This window comes from Lynx rufus, unplaced genomic scaffold, assembly GCF_022079265.1.
Source record: "Lynx rufus isolate CCGP_SWC_20201006 ecotype Redwood Valley unplaced genomic scaffold, mLynRuf1.p SCAF_3, whole genome shotgun sequence".
Classification (NCBI taxonomy): domain Eukaryota; kingdom Metazoa; phylum Chordata; class Mammalia; order Carnivora; family Felidae; genus Lynx; species Lynx rufus.
In genome coordinates, this window is record NW_025814845.1 from 149,677,181 (window position 1) to 149,696,743 (window position 19,563).

The 19,563-nt window shown below is 38.8% G+C and overlaps 1 protein-coding gene and 2 pseudogenes across 1 annotated transcript; all 3 read left to right on the forward strand.

The window, feature by feature from the left end:
• Nucleotides 1-2,569: 2,569 nt before the first annotated feature.
• LOC124520999 (COP9 signalosome complex subunit 5-like) lies at nt 2,570-3,505 on the forward strand (annotated as a pseudogene).
• A 9,600-nt stretch (nt 3,506-13,105) lies between these two features.
• Nucleotides 13,106-14,063, forward strand: LOC124521335 (Y-box-binding protein 1-like; annotated as a pseudogene).
• Nucleotides 14,064-16,349: 2,286 nt separating this feature from the next.
• On the forward strand, nt 16,350-18,524 carry DEFB134 (defensin beta 134). The gene is made up of 2 exons (XM_047091097.1): nt 16,350-16,407; nt 18,382-18,524. Exons 1-2 carry the CDS (start codon nt 16,350-16,352, stop codon nt 18,522-18,524), a joined length of 201 nt encoding a protein of 66 aa, XP_046947053.1.
• Nucleotides 18,525-19,563: the final 1,039 nt, after the last annotated feature.

Consider the following 19,563-nt stretch of genomic DNA (forward strand, 5'->3'; position numbering starts at 1 on the left):
ATATTCAATGCAATCCCTGTCAAAACAACACCAGCATTCTTCACAGAGCTAGAAAAATCCTAAAATTGGGATGGAACCACAAAAGACCCCAAATAGTCAAAGCAATCCTGAAAAAGAAAACCAAAGCTGGAGACATCACAATCCCAGACGTCAATACATATTACAAAGCTCTAATCATCAAGAAGGTATGGTATTGGCACAAAAACAGACACTCATATCAGTGGAACAGAATAGAGAACCCATAAATGGACCCACAAACATGTGGCCAACTAATCTTTGACAAAGCAGGAAAGACTATCCAATGGAATAAAGACAGTCTCTTCAGCAATGGTGCTGGGAAAATTGGACAGCGACATGCAGAATAATAAACCTGGACCACTTTCTTACACCATACACAAAAATAAACTCAAAATGGATGAAATACTTAAACATAAGACAGGAAGTCATCAAAATCCTAGAGAAGAGGCGCAGCTGGATGGCTCAGTTGGTTAAGCACCAACTTCGGCTCAGGTCATGATCACACATTTTGTGAGTTCAAGCCCCCGTGACAGCTCAAAGACTGGAACCTGCTTTGGATCCTGTGTCACCCTCTGTCTCTGCTCCTCCCCCACTCATTCTCTCTCTCTCTCTCTCTCTCTCTCTCTCTCTCTCTCTCTCTCTTTCAGAAATAAAATAAACATTAAAAAAATTTTTTTTAATCCTAGAGGCAAAAGCAGGCAAAAACCTCTTTAACCTCAGCCACAGCAACTTTTTACTCAACATGTCTCCAGAGGCAAGGGAAACAAAAGCAAAAATGAATTATTGGGACGTTATCAAAATAAAAACCTTCTTCACAGCAAAGGAAACAATCAGCAAAACTAAAAGGCAACCGACAGAATGGGAGAAGATATTTGCAAATGACACAGCAGATGAGTTAGTATCCAAAATCTATAAAGAACTTATCAAACTCAACACCAAAAAAATAATCTGGTGAAGAAATGGGCAAAAGACACGAATAGACACTTTTCCAAAGAAGACATCCAGATGGCAAACAAATACATGAAAAAATGCTCAACATCACCCATAATCAGGAAAATACAAATTAAAACCACAATGAGATACCACCTTACTCCAATCAGAATGGCTAAAATGAAAAACTCAAGCAACAACAGATGTTGGTGAGGATGCAGAGAAAGAGGATCTCTTTTGCACTGCTGGTGGGAGTCACTCTGGAAAACAGTATGGAGGTTCCTCAAAAAATTAAAAATAGAACTACCCTACGACCCAGCAATTGCACTACTAGGTATTTATCCAAGGGATACAGGTGTGATGTTTTGAAGGGGCACATGCACCACAATGTTTATAGCAGCACTATCGACAATAGCCAAAGTATGGAAAGAGCCCAACTGTTCATTGACAGATGAATGGGTAAAGAATATGTAGTATATACATACTATGGAGTATTACTTGGCAATTGGAAAGAATGAAATCTTGCCATTTGCTACTATATGGATGGAACTAGAGGGTATTATCCTAAGCAAAATTAGCCAGAGAAAGACAAATATCATATGACTTCACTCCTATGAGGAGTGTTTTAAGATACAAAACATGAACGTAAGGGAAGGGAAGCAAAAATAACACAAAAACAGGGAGGGAAGGGCACGTGGGTGGCTCAGTCGGTTCAGTGTCCAACTTCGGCTCAGGTCATGGTCTCACAGTTCGTGAGTTAGAGCCCCACGTCGGGCTCTGTGCTGACAGGTCAGAGCCTGGAGCCTGTTTTGGATTCTGTGTCTCCCTCTCTCTCTGCCCCTCTCCCACTCATTTTGTCTCTCTCTCTCAAAAATAAATAGAAACATTAAAAAAAAACAGGGAGGGAGACAAAACATAAGAGACTCTTAAATACAGAGAACAAACAGAAGGTTGTTGGAGGGGTTGTGAGAGGGAAGATGGACTAAATGGGCGAGGGGCATTAAGGAATCTACTCTTGAAATCATTGTTGCACTATATGCTAACTTGGATGTGAGTTTGAAAATTTAAAAAAAAAAACTAAAAAAAATAATAATAAAATTTTTTAAAATTAAATTAAAAAAATAAAAGTAAAGAAATGATCTCTATAAAACTTAGATTTCTTGGAGGGCAAAAGATAGAAGGAAATGCCTATGTGACACAGAAAGAGAGAGAGAAGTGGGGGTAAGAACTGGAAACCAAAGTGAGAAATTATGACTTACAGGAATTTGTGTAATCTTAGAAACTTCCTCAGTAAAGGAGACATGGCTTTGAGCCTAAATATACTGGACAGTTAGAACCAAGATTCAACTTCCTTATTGTCAGTTGATGATTTCTTTTTATTTCACCAAGAAAGTAAAAGCACCAAGAGATAACTGCTGCATTTTCCCACCACCATATGTCTCCCCCTAATTTTACCTTCCTCTGCCTTCTCTTCATTTTCTGATTTAAAGTTAGCCCTCCGCGAGGTGTCATGGTTGCCTCCAGAGACTAGTAGGAGTTTGCACCTGTGGTGGAGAGAGTCCCAAGCCCACATCCGGGAGGCTGCGTCTTGGGAGGAGATGACTTCTCCGATTCCACGGTGATGGCTGCATCCGGGAGTGGTACGGCTCAGAAAACCTGGGAATGGGCCAACAACGTGCAGGAAGCATGTTGTTCATGATATCGATGAAATCTAGAAATACAAGAAACAGCAGCAAGAAATTCTGACGGCGAAGCCCTGGACTAATGATCGCCATTGCTTTAAGTACTGCAAAATCTCAGCATTGGCCCTACTGAAAATGGTGATGCTTGCCAGATCAGGAAGCAACTGATCTGAAGTGATGGCCTAATGCTAGGAAAGGTGGATGGTGAAACCATGATCATTATAGACAGTTTTGCTTTGCACTGAAACCCGAGTAAATAAGTGCTCAGGCTGCTGCATATGAGTACATGGCTGCATATATAGAAAATGCCAAACAGGTTGGCCTCCTTGGAAATGCAATTGGCTGGCATCATAGCCAACCTGGCTGTGGCTGCTGGCTTTCTGGGATTGACGTTAGTAATCAAACGCTGAATCAGCAGTTCCAGGAACCATTCCTAGCAGTAGTAATTGACCCATCAAGAATAGTATCTGCAGAGAAAGTGAATCTTGGAGCCTTTAGAACACACCCAAAGGGCTACAAACATGCAAACAATATTATGTCTTACAAGTGTCATATTTCAAATCCTCCTTGGATCGCAAATTGAGCTTTTGCAGAATAAATACTGTGTGGATATGATGAGTTCCTCTAGCTTTCTTCCGAATGCAAACTATACCACTGGTCAGGTCTTTAATTTGTCTGAAAAATTAGAAACAGTCAGAAGCAAGCCCAGCTGGGATGAGGGAGTTTCATGTTGGGTTTGGAAACACATGACAGAAAGAAGACAAACATGCCAAGGCTAAAGTGACAGGTGTAGTAAAACTACCATAGAAGCTACCCATGGATTGATGTCTCAGGTTATTGAGGATAAACTGTTTCACCGAATTAACATCTCTTAAACAATCACTAAGTAGTACTTTTGACTGAAAGTCAGTGTGAGAAAAATACTCAAGGAACACTTTAAAGCCAGTTACCAAAATTCTGATTTTAACTAGAAGGTGCTCTGAAGTATTCCGATTATAACATCCTGTAATAAAACTCTTTAAAATGAAAAATAATGTAACTAGATTTCATCCCCACTCACTTGTTAAAGACTTCGCTGCTGAAATGGAACATTGTTTCTTGCATCATGAATCCCCACCACTAAACAAACTACCCATTTTACACAGAAATATGCTGTCATATTCTCAGGAAAAACTCTCCTCTTTAGCTCACTGCCCCATTTAGCTACCCTATAGAAGAAATCCTCATTTATTGTTATTCACTATCTCTGCTTTTCTCTTCTGCATTCTTTTTGTTGTTGTTGTTATTTTTTTCTGAGCAAGTTCTTTACTGATGTTGTTTTAATTTATTGTAAAACACTTCAGACATTAAAATATACAAATAAAAGTATCACTTTTTTTTCTCTTTTCAAAGCCAGGACCTCATTTTTTAAAGACATATGTTCCTCAAGAAACTATCACTGCAGAATGAAGTGCAATCCTGATGAACATGCAATTAAATACTGTGCTGACTGGACCATCTGCTGCAAACCAAAGAGAATTCAATTTAGGGAAAAAAAGTGGTGAAAAGTCTATCTCCACCTTCTTCAGATTCTGGGAAAAGAAGCTAAAAATGTTTAAAACTCTTTTCTATATAAGAATAATCAATATGATGGATAAAGGAAATTCATGATAATTATATGTTTAAATGACAAGGTTCAAGTAAATATGAATTTTATAAAGGCTTACACTCTATTTTCATGTGTGCGCTTTTACATTAATTTCTTTAATTTATATCCACAACCATATTGTTGTTTCACCTATAGTACTATATCCCAGCCCCACAATTTACTGTCTGACCTTGAGCAAGTTCTTTACTCTCTCTATATATCAGTTTCCTTACCTACAAAATGAGATAACAATGATACCTACATCATGGTGTTATGGGAATTATATTACTTAGTATGTGTAAAGGTCTTAAGCAGCACCTGACCCCGTGTATGTTCTGTATGTGTTAACTATAATTTCATGGAGCGAGAGAATGTGACCTGTTCTATAGCTTTTGGAATTTATTAAAAAATTCTTTGTGATCTAAGTTAAAATTAATATTTGTGAAAATTCCATGTGTTTTTTAAGTAAGATATATTTTCCATTTATGAGATATACAACCTTATAAAACACAATATGTTTATTCAGCACTATTCTACTGCAGTAATCTAGGACTGGGACACTGGTACTGAGGGCTAAGAAGAAAGAAGATATTCAGGATGGATTTCAAAAATAAGATTGACAGAATTTAGTGGCTATATGATATAATAAGAAGAAAGTATGAAAGATGATACTGTGATTTCAAAGCTGACAAAGAAATGGTTAGCAACACAATTCACTACACTAGAGAGGCCAGAAGAGAAGGTAGGTTGGGAGTGGGGGGAGTGTCAATAAAGAGATGTTTTAGCATAATGGAGTCATGCAAGGGATATGGATATCAGTTCACTGGACATATTTTTAAGAGTCTAGTTTTATTTCTTTTTTAATTTATTTTTGAGAGAGACAGAGCACGAGTGGGGGAGGGGCAGAGAGAGAGGGAGACACAGAATCCAAAGCAGGCTCCAAGCTGTCAGCACAGAGCCTGATGCGGGGCTCGAACCCATGAACCATGAGTTCATGACCCGACCCAAAATCGGATGCTTAATGGACTGAGCCACCCATGCACCCCAACTTTATTCTTTTAATAAATGAGCCTAATTCCTATAATGAACCTCATTCCCCTTCGTCACAGAAACTTAAACTCAGTGTATTCAGAGTTGTTTCTCTAGAATTATTTGGAAGTTTGAGAGGACTTATAGTGGTGAGGCATCTGGGAGAGCATTGATTATGCTAACATTACTAAGATATCATTATCCCTGCTTGGTCTTGAGTCACTAGCCAATGTACAATTACTAAGGTGCTTCTTGTTCTTACTAAAATTCTTAAAATTCTTTTTGGGGGCTTGGGGGACAGCTGGCTGGCTCAGTCAGTTAAGCATCTGACTTTTGATTTCAGCTCAGGTCATGATCTCAAGGTTTGTGGGATCGAGCCCCTCATCGGGCTCTCTGTCTCTCCCTGTCTCTCTGCCCACCCTCACTCTCTCTCTCTCTCTTTCTCTCTCAAAATAAATAAATAAACATTTTTTTTAAAAAACCTCTTTGGGAAAGGCTCATTCTTTAGTGCATAGGATAATTCTGCCACTCAAGCATCATTCTAGTTTACCAGAAATTCCAGTGGGAATATCTATCACTCCACCACATCCTATGGTGATCTCAGTAATATAAGGATTCTACTCTTACTCCCTTCACATGCTGGGGGAACCCGTGTGAGGGAAGACTACCTCACAATGCTGTGAGAATCTCAGACCTATCTACCAAAGAAAACCAATCAGTGCTATGCTACGCTATGGCCTTGCCACCTCTCTGAGCTCCACTCACATAAGCAAACACTAGTGTCTGTCCTCCATTACCTGCTCCCATTTCTCTCCCCTCCCACTATATGAATTCCAAAATTGGAGACAGAAACAGTGATGCCCTCCCCCCCAATATCTAAAATACTCATTTTCTTTCATTTTTATTCTATCCTTCCTCTACCTTACTCAAAATTTGGTTTAGGGAAGAAATAAGCTCTTAATTCATCTGCATTCGCCAAAATCTATCATAAAATCTGAATCCAAGAGTTCCTTCCAGTGCCCAAGAGAACAAAGTCTTTTGACATGCAGAAACCTGCTCTTCATTTCTCTCTTTTCAAGGGGAAAAGGTACACATTGTTCAGAATATGGTAATACTGAATTGTTTTGGACTTTTTAAAACAGGGGGGAAGTAACCAGATAAAATTTTCTTAATATTCTCAAAATCAAAATCTAAAAAATTAGTAAGAAATTTCCCAAACAAAATCCATGTATAGGGTAGCAGCTTTTAAAATGGCTTCCAATGATTCCAGCATCTTGGTATACATGCTCTTATGTAATCCTCTCCTATTGAGTTACTCACCTCTAATGGATGGTATTGAGTTGACTCTTGAACAACATGAGTTTGAACTGCATGGCTCCACTTACAGACACCTTTTTTTTTAAGTTTATTTATTTTTGAGAGAGAGAGAGAAAGCAGGGGAGGGGCACAGAGAGGGAGACAGAGGATCCAAAGCTGGCTCAGCAGTGAGCCCAATGTGGGGGCTCAAACTCACAAACCAAGAGATCATGACCTGAGCTGAAGTTGGAAGCTCAACTGACTGAGCCAGCCAGGTGCCCAAAACACAGATTTTTTTCAATAAATATATTAGAAAAATTTTGGAGATTTGGGACAATTTGAAAAACTCACAAATGAGACATATAGCAGAGAAATATAAAAAAGAAAAGAAAAAGAAAAAGTCATGTCATGAATGCATAAACTACATGCCAATATAGTCTATTTTATCACTTACTAAACTATAAAATATGCACAAATATATTATATTTGCTTTCATTTAACTATTTTTCCTTCCTTTTTATATTTCTTCCTTCTAGTTGTATCAATTTTAAAATAAAAATAAAGATGAAACAGACAGACAAACATAAAGAAATAAATCCAGCATAAAGATCATTGTAAAAAAAAAGAAAAGGATGAGGTGTTCAGTCGGTTGAGTGTCCAACTCTTGATTTCAGCTCAGGTTGGTCCCAAGGTTGTGGAATTGATCTCCACATCAGGCTCCATGCTCTCTCCCTCTCTCTTTCTGCCCTCCTTTGCTCTCCCTCTCTCAAAAACATAAAAAATTAAAAAAAAAAAAAAAAGGAATTCATCAACCCATCCTCACAGCTATACCAGCAAGTGTAAAATTTGCACTTTTTGCAAAATATCTTTTTTTTAAATGTTGTATTTATTTTTGAGAGAGAGAGAGAGACAGAGTGCAAGCTGGGGAAGGGCAGAGAGAGAGGGAGACACAGAGTCTGAAGCAGGTTCCAGGTTCTGCTGACCCACGTAGGGCTCGAACTCACAAACTGTGAGATCATGACTTGAGCCAAAGTCAGACGCTTAACTGACTGAGCCACCCAGGTGATCTTGCAAAATATCTTTTTATGTCCTACTGAAAAATGTATTTTTTATGTAGGTGCAGAATTGCTATAAGAAAGGCTTACCTGTAGACTCTCATGTGATCAGAGAAAAAAGCAAAGTTAACTTAAAGCAAAAGGAAGGTTAAGAATCTAAGGCTGAAAAGTTTAATGCTAACAGAGGATAATTTGATAATAGAAAGAGGTATGACTTTTAAAATGTCGAGATAACAGGAGAAGCAACTTCAGCTAACCAAAGGGTAGCAAACAAGTTCCCAGATGCCATTAAGAAAATGTATGTATTCTAGCATACAGGTTTAAAAAAATGGTCAAAAATATACCTATGATATTTTGTTAATGGGTACACAATATAAAAATATGTAAATAGGAGCACCAATAACATAAACTTTAAGGGTAAGAAAATAAATGTATGAACTTTTTTATGCAATCGAAGTTATTATTACAGCTGAAAATACACTTACAGTTGTAACATGTACTATGACACCTTCATTATAATCACAAGGCAAAATCCATAATAAATACATAGATAATAAAGAGAAAAAATAATAGAATACTACTATAAAAAAAATCAGCTAACAAAGAAAGACAGCAAAAGAGGAAAAGAATTTAAAAACTACCAAAAACATCATAAAGCAATTGACAAAATGGTGATAGTAAGTTCTTACCTCTCAAAAATTACTTCAAATGTAAATGGTTTAAATTTTCCAATTAAAAGACAGAATGCTTCAATGGGTAAAGAAGTAAGACCCAGCTCAGCTATATGGGCCCACAAGATACTCAAGCATTAAGGACACTCATCATCAGAAATTGAAGGGAAAGACATTCCATGAAAACAGAAAACAAAAGAGAGCAGAACTAGTTATATTTTTACCAGACAAAATAGACTTTAAGTCAAAAACTGTAATCAGAGACAAAGTCATCATATAATGAAAAAAGGGTAAATTCATCCAGAGGATATAACAATTATAAATATATATGTGCACAATATTGCAGCACATAAATAAACAGACCCGAGGGCAAAAATAAAGAGCAGTATAATAATAGTAGGGGAATCTAATACCCTATTTTCAAAAATGGATAGATCATCCAGACAGAAAATCAATAAGGAAATAATGGACTTGAACTGCACTTTAGCCTAAACGTACCTAACAGACATCTACAGAACATTCTATCCAACAGAAGCAGAATACATATGATTCTCAAAGAAAATTTTCCAGAATAAATTAGAAAAACAAAACTAGCCTTAAAATGTAAGAACATTAAAATCATAGAAAGCATGTTTCCCAAATCCGATGTTATGACACTAGAAATTAGTGACAGGAAAAAAGTCAAAAATTGGCTAATGTGGGGGAAATTAAACAACACTCTTCTGAAAACACTATGAACCAAAGAAATAAAAAGGTAAATAAAAAAATATCCTGAAACCAATGAATGAACAAACCACACACCAAAACTAATGCAATACAACAAAAGAAGTTCTAAGGGGGAAGTTTGTAATGATGAACAAGCACATTAGGAAAAAAGATACCTCAAATAAACAACCTAACCTAACACCTCGACTAGAAAAGAAAAACAAACTAAGCCCACAGTTAGCAGATAGAAGACAATAATGAAGATTAGATTAGAAATAAATTAATTAGACACTAGTAAGACAACAGAAAAGATCAATGAAGTTAAGAATTTTTAAAAAAAAAATAAAATTGACACATTTGGCTAAACCAAGAAAAATAAGAGATGACTCAAGTTAATAAAATGATAAAGGAAAGAGTAGACATTAAAACTGATAACCACAGAAATGCAAAGGACCATAAAGACTCCTATGAAAAATTGTATACCAATAAATTAGATAACAGGAGAAATAAATTCCTAGAAACACACAATGTATCAAGACTGAATCATGAAATAATAGAATGGCTGATAACCAATAACAAGCAAGGAGATTAAATCAGAAATCTAAAATCTCCCAATAAACAAAAACCCAGGACAAGATGATTCCACTGATAAATTCTACCAAACATTTAAAGAAGACTTGGGGCGCGCCTGGGTGGCTCAGTCGGTTGGGCGTCCGACTTCGGCTCAGGTCATGATCTTGCCTTCCGTGAGTTCGAGCCCCAAGTCGGGCTCTGTGTTGACACTCAGCCTGGAGCCTGTTTCGGATTCTGTGTCTCCTTCTCTCTCTCTGACCTTCCCCCATTCATGCTCTGTCTCTCTCTGTCTCAAAAAAATGAATAAACGTTAAAGGTAATAATAATAAAAAATAAAGAAGACTTAATAGGGCGCCTGGGTGGCTCAGTCAGTTAAGCGTTCGACTTCGGCTCAGGTCATGATCTGGCGGTTCATGAGTTTGAGCCCTGCATCAGGTTCTGTGCTGACAGCTCAGAGCCTGGAGCCTGCTTCAGATTCTGTGTCTCCCTCTCTCTCTGCCCCTCTCCCACTATGCTCTTTCCCTCTCTCAAAAATAACTAAACATTAAAAAAAATTGAAAGAAGACTTAGTACCTTAAATAAAAATAAATCTTCTCAAATATTCCCCCAAAAATTGAAAAGGAAGTAACACTTTCAAACTTATTGTAAAGGCCAGCATTACCCTGCCACCAATACCAGTCAAAGAAACCACAAGAAAATTATAGGCAAATACCCCTGATGAATAAGGTGCAAAAATCATCAAGAAAATATTAGTTAACCAAATTCAAGAGCACATTACAAGGATCATACCCCATGATCAAGTGGAATTCATCCCCAGAATGCAAGGATGGTTGAACATAGGCAAATCAATAAATGTGATAAATCATATTAACACAATGAAGGATAAAAATTATGTGATCATTTCAATGGAAGTGTTTAACAAATTCAACGTTCTGTTATGATAGAAACTCTCAACAAATAAGGTATAGAAGGAATGTTCCTCAATATAATAAAGGCCATATAAGACAACCACACAGCTAACTTCATACTCAATGGTGAAAAGCTTTTCCTCTAAGATCAGGAAAAGGACAAGGGTGCCCATTCTCACCACTTCTATTTAACATAATACTGGAAGTCCTAGCCATCACAATTAGGCAAGAAAAAGAAATTAAATGTATTCAAATCAGAAAAGAAGTAAAATTGTCTCTGTTTACAGATTATATGAGTTTATGTATAGAAAACACTGAAGACTCCACCAAAATAACTTCTAGAACTAATAAGTGCATTTGATAAAGGATACAAAATTAAAATAGAAAAAATATTTACATTTCTATACACTCACAAAAAAACTACTTGAAAAAATGAATTAATAAAATAATCCCCTTGGGGTTCCTAGGTGACTGAGTCAGTTAAACATCAAATCTTGATTTCAACTTAGGTCATGATCTCCCAGTTCATGAGTTTGAGCCCCGCATCTGGCTCTGCACTGACAGATTCTCTCTCTCTCCTGCCTCTCCCCTGCTCATGCTGTCTCTCTCTCAAAACAAATAAATAAACTTTAAAAAAGAAAGAAAGAAAACAATCCCCTTTTTAATAGCATCAAAGGAATTAAATACTTTGGAACATATTTATTTTTTTTTTAATTTTTTTTCAACGTTTATTTATTTTTGGGACAGAGAGAGACAGAGCATGAACGGGGGAGGGGCAGAGAGAGAGGGAGACACAGAATTGGAAACAGGCTCCAGGCTCTGAGCCATCAGCCCAGAGCCCGACGCGGGGCTCGAACTCACGGACCGCAAGATCCTGACCTGGCTGAAGTCGGACGCTTAACCGACTGCGCCACCCAGGCGCCCCACTTTGGAACATATTTAAATAAGGAAGTAAAAAGATCTTTACACTGAAAATTATAGAATATTGATGAAAAAGTGAAGAAGACAAATAAATGGAAAGAAGTCCTGTGTTCATGGACTGGAAGAATTAATATTGTCAAAATGTCCATAATACCCAAAGCAATCTACAGATTCAATGCAATCCCTAGTAAAATTCCAATGGCATTTTTCACAGAAATAGGAAAAATGATCTTAAAACTGCTATGGGAGCACAAAAGACCATGAATGACCAAAGCAATCTTAAGAAAGAACGAAGATAAAGGCATCACTCTCTTGACTTCAAACAGTATAAGGCTTTAGTAATCAAAACACTATGGAATTGGGGCACCTGGGTGGCTCAGTCGGGTTAAGCGTCCAGCTTCAGCTCAGGTTACGATCTCGCGGTTCATGAGTTCGAGCCTCGCGTCGGGCTCTGTGCTGACAGCTCAGAGCCTGGAGCCTGTTTCGGATTCTGTGTCTCCCTCTCTCTCTGCCCCTCCCCCGTTCATGCTCTGTCTCTCTCTGTCTCAAAAATAAATAAAAACGCTAAAAAAAAAATTTAAAAAAAAACACTATGGAACTGGCACAAAAACCGGCACATATCAGTGAACAGAATAAAGAGCTCAGAGCTAATCCCACACATATATAGTCAACTAATATTTGACAAGGGTGCCAAGAACACATAATGGGGAAACTATAGTCTATTTAACAAATGGGGTGTTGGGAAAACTGGATATCTACATGGAAAACAGTGAAACTGTATTCTTCTCTTACACCATATACAATAAATTCAAAATATATTAAAGATTTAAATGTAAGACCTGTAAGCATAAGACTCCTAGAAGAAAACATGGGGGGAAAGCTCCTTGACGTTGAGTTCTTGGCAATAATTTTTTGGATATGACACCAAAAGAACAGGCAACAAAAGGAAAAATAAACAAGTGGACTACATCAAACTAAAGAGCTTCTGCACAACAAAGGAAACTATCAACAAAATGAGAAGAATGAGAGAAAATGTTTGTGAATCATAGATCTGATAAGAGTGTAATATCCAAATTATATAAGGAGCCCATACAACTCAATAGAAAAATAACAAACTAATTAAAAAGAGGCAAAGGTCTTGAATACAGTTTTCCAAAGGAGACATTCAAATGGTCAATAGGTAGATAAAAAGGGCTTCAAAATCACTAATCATCAGGGAAATGCAAAGCAAAACCCAATGAGATATTGCCTCACACCTGCTGGAACGGCTATTATGAAAAAGACAAGAGACAGGAAGTGTTGGCAATGATGTGGAGAAAAGGGAACCCTTGAGCACTATTGCTGGGAATGTAAATTGGTACTGCCATTACAGAAAACGGTATAGATTTAATCAAAAAAATAAATCAAAATTTAATCAAAGAATTAAAATTACATGTGATCCAGCAATCCCATTTCTGGGCACATATCCAAAGGAAACTTTATCAATATCTCAAAGAGTTATCTGCACACTCATGTTTAATGCAGCATGATTTACAATAGCCAGGATATGCAAACAACAGAATTCCACCAGTAGCGGGAGCAGAGAGCAGGTCCCAGAGAGCCCTGAACAGCCCCACCACCACCACCCGTCTAGGTACCATCACACCTGGGAGGAGCTGCCACAGCCGGCCCAGTCACCATCACTGCAAGCATGAGCAGCAAGGCAGAGTCTCAGCAGCTGCCTGACACCCCCAGCACTGCCCACACCAAGCTGGGCATCACCAGGCAGCGGCACAGGGAGCGGTGACCCCGATGGCCTCACATCCACAGTGCCTTCCAGCAGGGACAGGGTCATCCAACCAAGGTTTTGGGAAGAGTGAAATGGCTCCGTGTAGGAAGACAGATATGGGTTTATCAAGAGGAATGACACCAAGGTAGATGTATTTGCACGCCAGGCTGCCATAAAGAATAACCCCAGGAAGCACCTTTGCAATGGAGGCAGGGGATGGAGAGACTGCAGAGTTTAATGTTGTTGAAGGAGAAAAGGGTGCAAAGGCAGCAACTGTGATAGGCCCTCGTTGCATCCCAGTGCAAGGCAGTAAATATGCAGCAAACCATAAGCATTATGGATGTTATGCATGTCACAGAGGTCCTCCACGCTACTGCCCCCAGAATTACCCAAATGGTGAGAGTGGGGAAAAGAACCAGGGATCAGACAGCGCTCCCTAAGGCCAGGCGCAACCGTGCCAGCCCTAAGGCAGGTGACGATTCCCACTTTACTTACATGCGGAGACCCTATGGGTGTCAACCAGTCTTCCAACCCTCCTGGGCAGGGAGAGGTGGTAGAGGGAGCTGTCGAGCAGGGTGCAGGAGAGCAAGGTAGACCAGTGAGACAGAATATGTATTGGGGGGGTGGGGGGGCGGGGGGGGTTATAGACTATGATTCTGTAGGGGTCCTGCTGACCGAAGGCAACAATGCAGAAGATAAGGGAAATCGCGATGAGACCCAAAGCCAGTGGTCACTTCAATGTTGGTACCGCTGCAACTTCAATTACAGAGGCCAAAGCCCAGAAAACCCTAAACCACAAGATGACAAAGAGATAAAAGCAGCCAGTTCACCAGCTGAAAAATCATCTGCTCCCAAGAATGGGCAGGGCAGGGCTGAGTAAATGCCACCTTACCATCTTTACCATCATCCAGGTTAGTCTTCCAACAATAAGAAACGGATAAGGAATTCTAGCAATAAGAAATGAACAAAAGATTAGAGTTGAAGACCTTAAGTACTTGTTTTTTGCCCATTGACCAGATAAATAGAGCTATCTATGCAGCATGGGGGTTTTATCACTTTTCCTTAAAGATGTCTCTTTTTGGTAATGACAAATGTGTTTAAAGGAAAAAAAACTGGTTTTTCTCAATATGCCTTTAAAGGTTTTTTAATTGTTTCATATCCTGTCAAGCCAAGGTTTTTAAGAACCTCATTTTTAATTTGTATTAAAAGTCTCTAACTTCATTTTTTCAAAAAAAGTCAACAAATGGCAAGCACCTGTAAATAAAGGTCTTCAGTAATTGTCAAAACTAAAAAATAATAATAATACAAATTTTTAAAAACCATGGAAACAACCTCAGTGACTGTCAATACTAAGTAGATAAAGAAGATGTGGTATGTTTATGCAATGGACTATTATTCAGCCATAAGAAAGCAGGAAACCTTGCCATTTGGGACAACATGGATAAACCTAGAGAATATTGTGCTAAGTGAAAAAAGCCATATATAGACAAATACTGGCTGATCTCACTTAAGGAAATCTCAAAAAAGTGAAACTCAGAACCAGAAGGTAAAGTGGATATTGCCAGAATTTGGAAAGTGGGGGAAATGGGGAGATGTTAGTCAAAGGTAACAAACTTTCAGTTATAAGAATACGTTCTAAGGCCCTAATGTGCAATATGGTGACTCTAGTTAATAAAATATTGTATACTTGAAATTTGCTAAGCAAGTAAATCTTATATATTCTCACCAGAAAAAAATTGTAACTATTTTTTAATTGTTTTAATTAAATGTTTAATGTTTATTTTTGAGAGAGAAAGAGACACAGCGTGTGAGCAGGGGAGAGGCAGAGAAGGAGGGAGACACAGAATCCGAAGCAGGCTCCAGGCCCTGAGCTGTCAGCACAGAGCCCAGCAAGGGCTAGAACTCACCAACCTCGAGGTCATGACCTGAGCCTGAAGTCAGACGGTTAACTGCTTAACCGCTTAACCCACTGAGCCAACCAGGCGCCCAAATTGTAACTATTTGAGGGGATAGATATGTTAATTAGTTTGATTGTGGTAAGCATTTCACAATGTATATGTACTTCAAATCATCACATTTTACTGCTTAAACATTAGCAACTTTCATTTGTTAATTATACCTCACTAAAGCTGTTGAGGAAAAGTCTTGAAGAATGGTTGGGGTAACAGATATGTTCATCATCTTGAATGTGATGATGGTTTCACAAAAGTATATGTGTCAAAGCTTATCAAATTGTACACTTTAATATTTAAATTTTTATGTCATTTATATCTCAATAAAGATTTTTTTTAAGTTTATTCATTTACTTTGAGAGAGAGCAAGCACAAGTGAGGGAGGGGCAGAGAGAGGGGAGAGAGAGAGAGAGAGAGAGAGAGAGAGAGAGAATCCCAAGCAGGCTCTACACCATCAGCAGAGACCAGGGCTCATAACCCATGAACTATGAGATCATGACCTGAGCCAAAATCAAGACTCGGAGGCTTAATCGACTGAGCTACCCAGGCACCCCAGTAAAGATTTTTTTTAATAGTGATAGTTCTAAAAAATGACCTTGACAGAATATTATGCAGCTTTTAAAATATCATTTATGAAGAGTTTATAATGAGACAAAAAATACTTATGGTATATATCATGCTATAAAAAACAGCATATCTGAGTATATTGTTTAGAACTATACAAAACAAAACATCAAATAATAAACCAGGCATAAATAAAATTTCTTTAAGAAACACACAGCTTGTTTCTGAGAGATGAGGCTCACGTGTTAACTTTTCCTTCCTTGTCATTTTTAGTATTTTATAAATTTTCTAAAATTGGCATTTAATTTTCGTTGTAACGTGAAAAACCCAAAAATTCAAGGTTATTTCCTTGAAAAAGAAAAACTATAGTTCTCAGGTCTCCACTAATGCTTTTGGGAAATCCAGGTGGGGGAGCAGTGCCTTCATCAACAGGAGAAGCGGCCACACCAGAAAGAGCTGGCTGTTTTTCCTCACACAAGCTGGCCAACTCCATTGCCTCGGGGAAGATCAGTGTAGCATGTCTACCCGGAGCAATGTATACCCCAGACCTCTCGGGTTTGTACGGGACGGTGTGTCCAACCTTCCCTTTCTGCACTCTGACAGCCAGTGTCAGACCCTGCCACCTTCATCCTCAACAGAAGCTCCCGGCCATGAAGCCTCTCGTCATTGTCCTTGTCTTGCTCTCCTGTGTGGACCCAGCTCTGGCAGGTAAAATGGGTCTCTTCCTGGGGAACCATTTGTCTAGAAGAGCAATTCCACTAAGCAAACCTACAAATGTCCTCCTACCGTGGACCCTTTTATTTTCAAAGTGGAAGCATCAACCGGTTTGATGTTAGCAAGAACTGAGCTTGAATCTGGGCTCTCCAACTTGTTAACTGTGCAGCTTTAGGCAAAAGTCAAAGCTTCTCTGAACCTTAGTTTCTTCATTCACAAAATGGAAACAAAACTAACCTCTGAGTCTTGCCAAGATTAAGTGTGCTGATGTATAGAACAGGCCTATACATAACAGGTACGTGACTCCTGAGAGTTTTCATAATATTTTCATTAGTAATACCCCATCCTGTTTTGCCACTATTGTTTTGTCCCTAATTTAGGAACACGTCCAGGCAGAATAGTCCAAAACAGAAAATAGTGATAACACAATTTGTTAGCTTTCTAATTTACTGAAATTTATAATTTGTAGATTCCTTAGATACGTGGAGAAACAGATTTGGAACTACTTGTTCCAAGAGAATTAAGGAGCTTTACGTGCTAAAAGAAATATCTGATCAGGGACACATGAGAGAATGCTGACTGGCCTCAAACTGTAGCTTGACCACATTCATGACTGATTTTTAAAATCTCTCCTGAATATTCTCTTCACTCAGTGCTATTGAATCAGTTCAAGTCCATATGTTATAGGGTCCCATTTAATTTCTCATCCGCCCTCAAGTAATCTCTAGGCAGGTGAACCAGATTTTCTGGTCACCTGACTCATTAGGCTGGATTTAAGAATCCATTCAACCCAGGCCTCTTGAAGCTATTGATGGGACCAATTCCACTATGGTTTATGGAAATGGATTCATGGCTTCTAGACAACTGAGATAGTCTACAATATTCACTTTAGTGCCTTATACATTCCCAAAGCTGTCATTTCCATAGGAATTTCTTGTCTTGTTACACAGCCCACTTCACTTCATCTCCCTGGGCTTTCATCTTGCCAGGTAAGTAACCCTGATCCCTTTTCTGCCCTATAGGACAATTACCTTCCAGGACATGATAACTTGCACAGGATATGGGCTGACTCAAAATTTCTACAGATGACCAAAATACTTGACATTCTTTTCCTTTTAACACCTTCTTACATACGGAAATAAAGACATATCCATATTTTGATAATTCTACAGAGTAACATGTCCATAAAATCATAAGCTCAGCTCAAAATGCCCCGGGTCCCAATAAGACATTCTAAATCTTCAGAATATATTTTATCCTCCACTGAATTCATCATAGCATTCTGTTTTGCAAATGATTCTGTCTTCTGCGCTCTCATAGATATTTTGTGTTTCTTCTCTCTTGGTCTAGATTGAAAATTCTTTGAGTTTAAGGTCTACATTGCATTCAAATCTTATGAAAACTGGCTTGGGAATGAATACATAATTAAATAATGAGTGAATGACTACATGCATAGGTAACTTGATTGTTTAGAGTATATTAACTTACCAATTTGGGCAAACTTCCAAGCTACTAACTGTCTCAGCTCAGAGTACCATAACAAAATACCACTGACTGTGTGGTTTCAACAAAATGAATTTTCTCACAGTTCTGTAGGCTGGACAGTCCAGATCAACCGCAGGCTGATTCTGTTTCTGATGGGAGTTATCTTCCTGGATTTTGGACAACCAGCCTCTCTCTGTGTCTAAGAGCCCCACCCTTAGAAATGCAATTCACTTTACCTCCTAGAATCCCTCTCTCCAAATAGTCACATTGGGGGTGAGGGTTTCAACATACGAATGGAGGATGAGGGATAAAGTGAACACAATTCAATTCATAGCACTAGTTCATCCTTTTTCTACTACAGAATCAATCATTATGATTAAGACTTGATTAAGTCCCCTTGGAATCCAGTTTGATAGAAATGGAGGCACTAATTCTGTGACTTTTTGGACTAAATAATTATTTTTGCATTCATCTTCTTTCCAGGCTTGAATCCACTGTCATCAGAAATGCACCAGAAATGCTACGGGAATGGTATCTGTAGACTTGAGTGCTCTACAAGTGAAATGTTAGTTGCCTACTGTATGTTTCAGCTGGAGTGCTGTGTCAAAGGAAACCCTGAGCCCTGACACAAGAAGCCAGTGAATGCCAATTAACTTGAAAGTAATTGACATCCTCTCCACCAACTTTCACACAGTCAGGGAATTTAGATTAAACTGTGACACTGTGATGTGCCACAGTTGTTGGTTTTTAGCATTTTTTACATAAGCCATCAGAATCTTATGATTTTGCATTTGAAAAGCTGAGCTGCAGCCTTACTCAAGACAGCTAAGCTTCTCATGAAAACAACTTAGGATATGTTTTCTCGCTTCAAAGTGATATCTATACTCTTCTCAGTGCCTATTTCTCTCTTAGAAAGGACACCTTAATTATTTATAGAAGCTTCAAATTACAGAAACATCCAGTCCCTTCAGTTCCCCCATTTTCTTTCTCTTTGTACTGCCCATCTTTAGAGAAACAGATCTGCCCTGGCCCCCTGATGACTTTGTAGGTTTCTCACAAAGACCACATAGGTGAGGCTTAACTGCAGGCTGGCCCAAGTCTTGACTGAGTCTGACCCTGTAGTTCTTCGTGAAACACAAGGGAAAAGGCTTTGTGGTAATGGGAAGCCACGAAGTAGGTTCTCAGCCACAACCATGATTTCAGAGAGTGAAAGCACAGGACCTCCCCCCTCAACCTCCTTAGGGTTTAGTTACAGGCTACCAGACCACTTGGCTATGGTTTGCAGTCAACTCCTCAGCAACAGAGTGGCCCAACACCTCTGCTACCTCTCATCTGGCCCCTCTGGTTGGGGGTCATCCTGTGGCACTAGGAACTGACACCACGCTGATCTTACTTTGCCGTGCGTATAAGTAATAAATTGTCTGAATCCATTTGGACTCACTGTTTTCTTTACCAGTCAACCCTATGAAGGTGTCCAGGCAAACCTACAAATTCTATTATGGCGCTGATTATCCCACTGACTACAGTGATGCTGCTGCACGTCTGCCTAACTGCTTAACACCGTCAACCTATACACAAATGCATGAGTGCGGAGTTCTGCACTTGCTGTTCAGGATAAGGGGCGCAGCGGCCGAGGGGGTAGATTCTGGTTGTCTTCTTTAACTT

Coding starts and splice junctions, on each gene's coding strand:
- DEFB134 (XM_047091097.1), top strand. CDS start 16,350: ATGAAGCCTCTCGTCATTGTCCTTGTCTTGCTCTCCTGTGTGGACCCA. Junction 16,408..18,381: donor TGTGGACCCAGCTCTGGCAG/GTAAAATGGGTC, acceptor TCTTCTTTCCAG/GCTTGAATCCACTGTCATCA.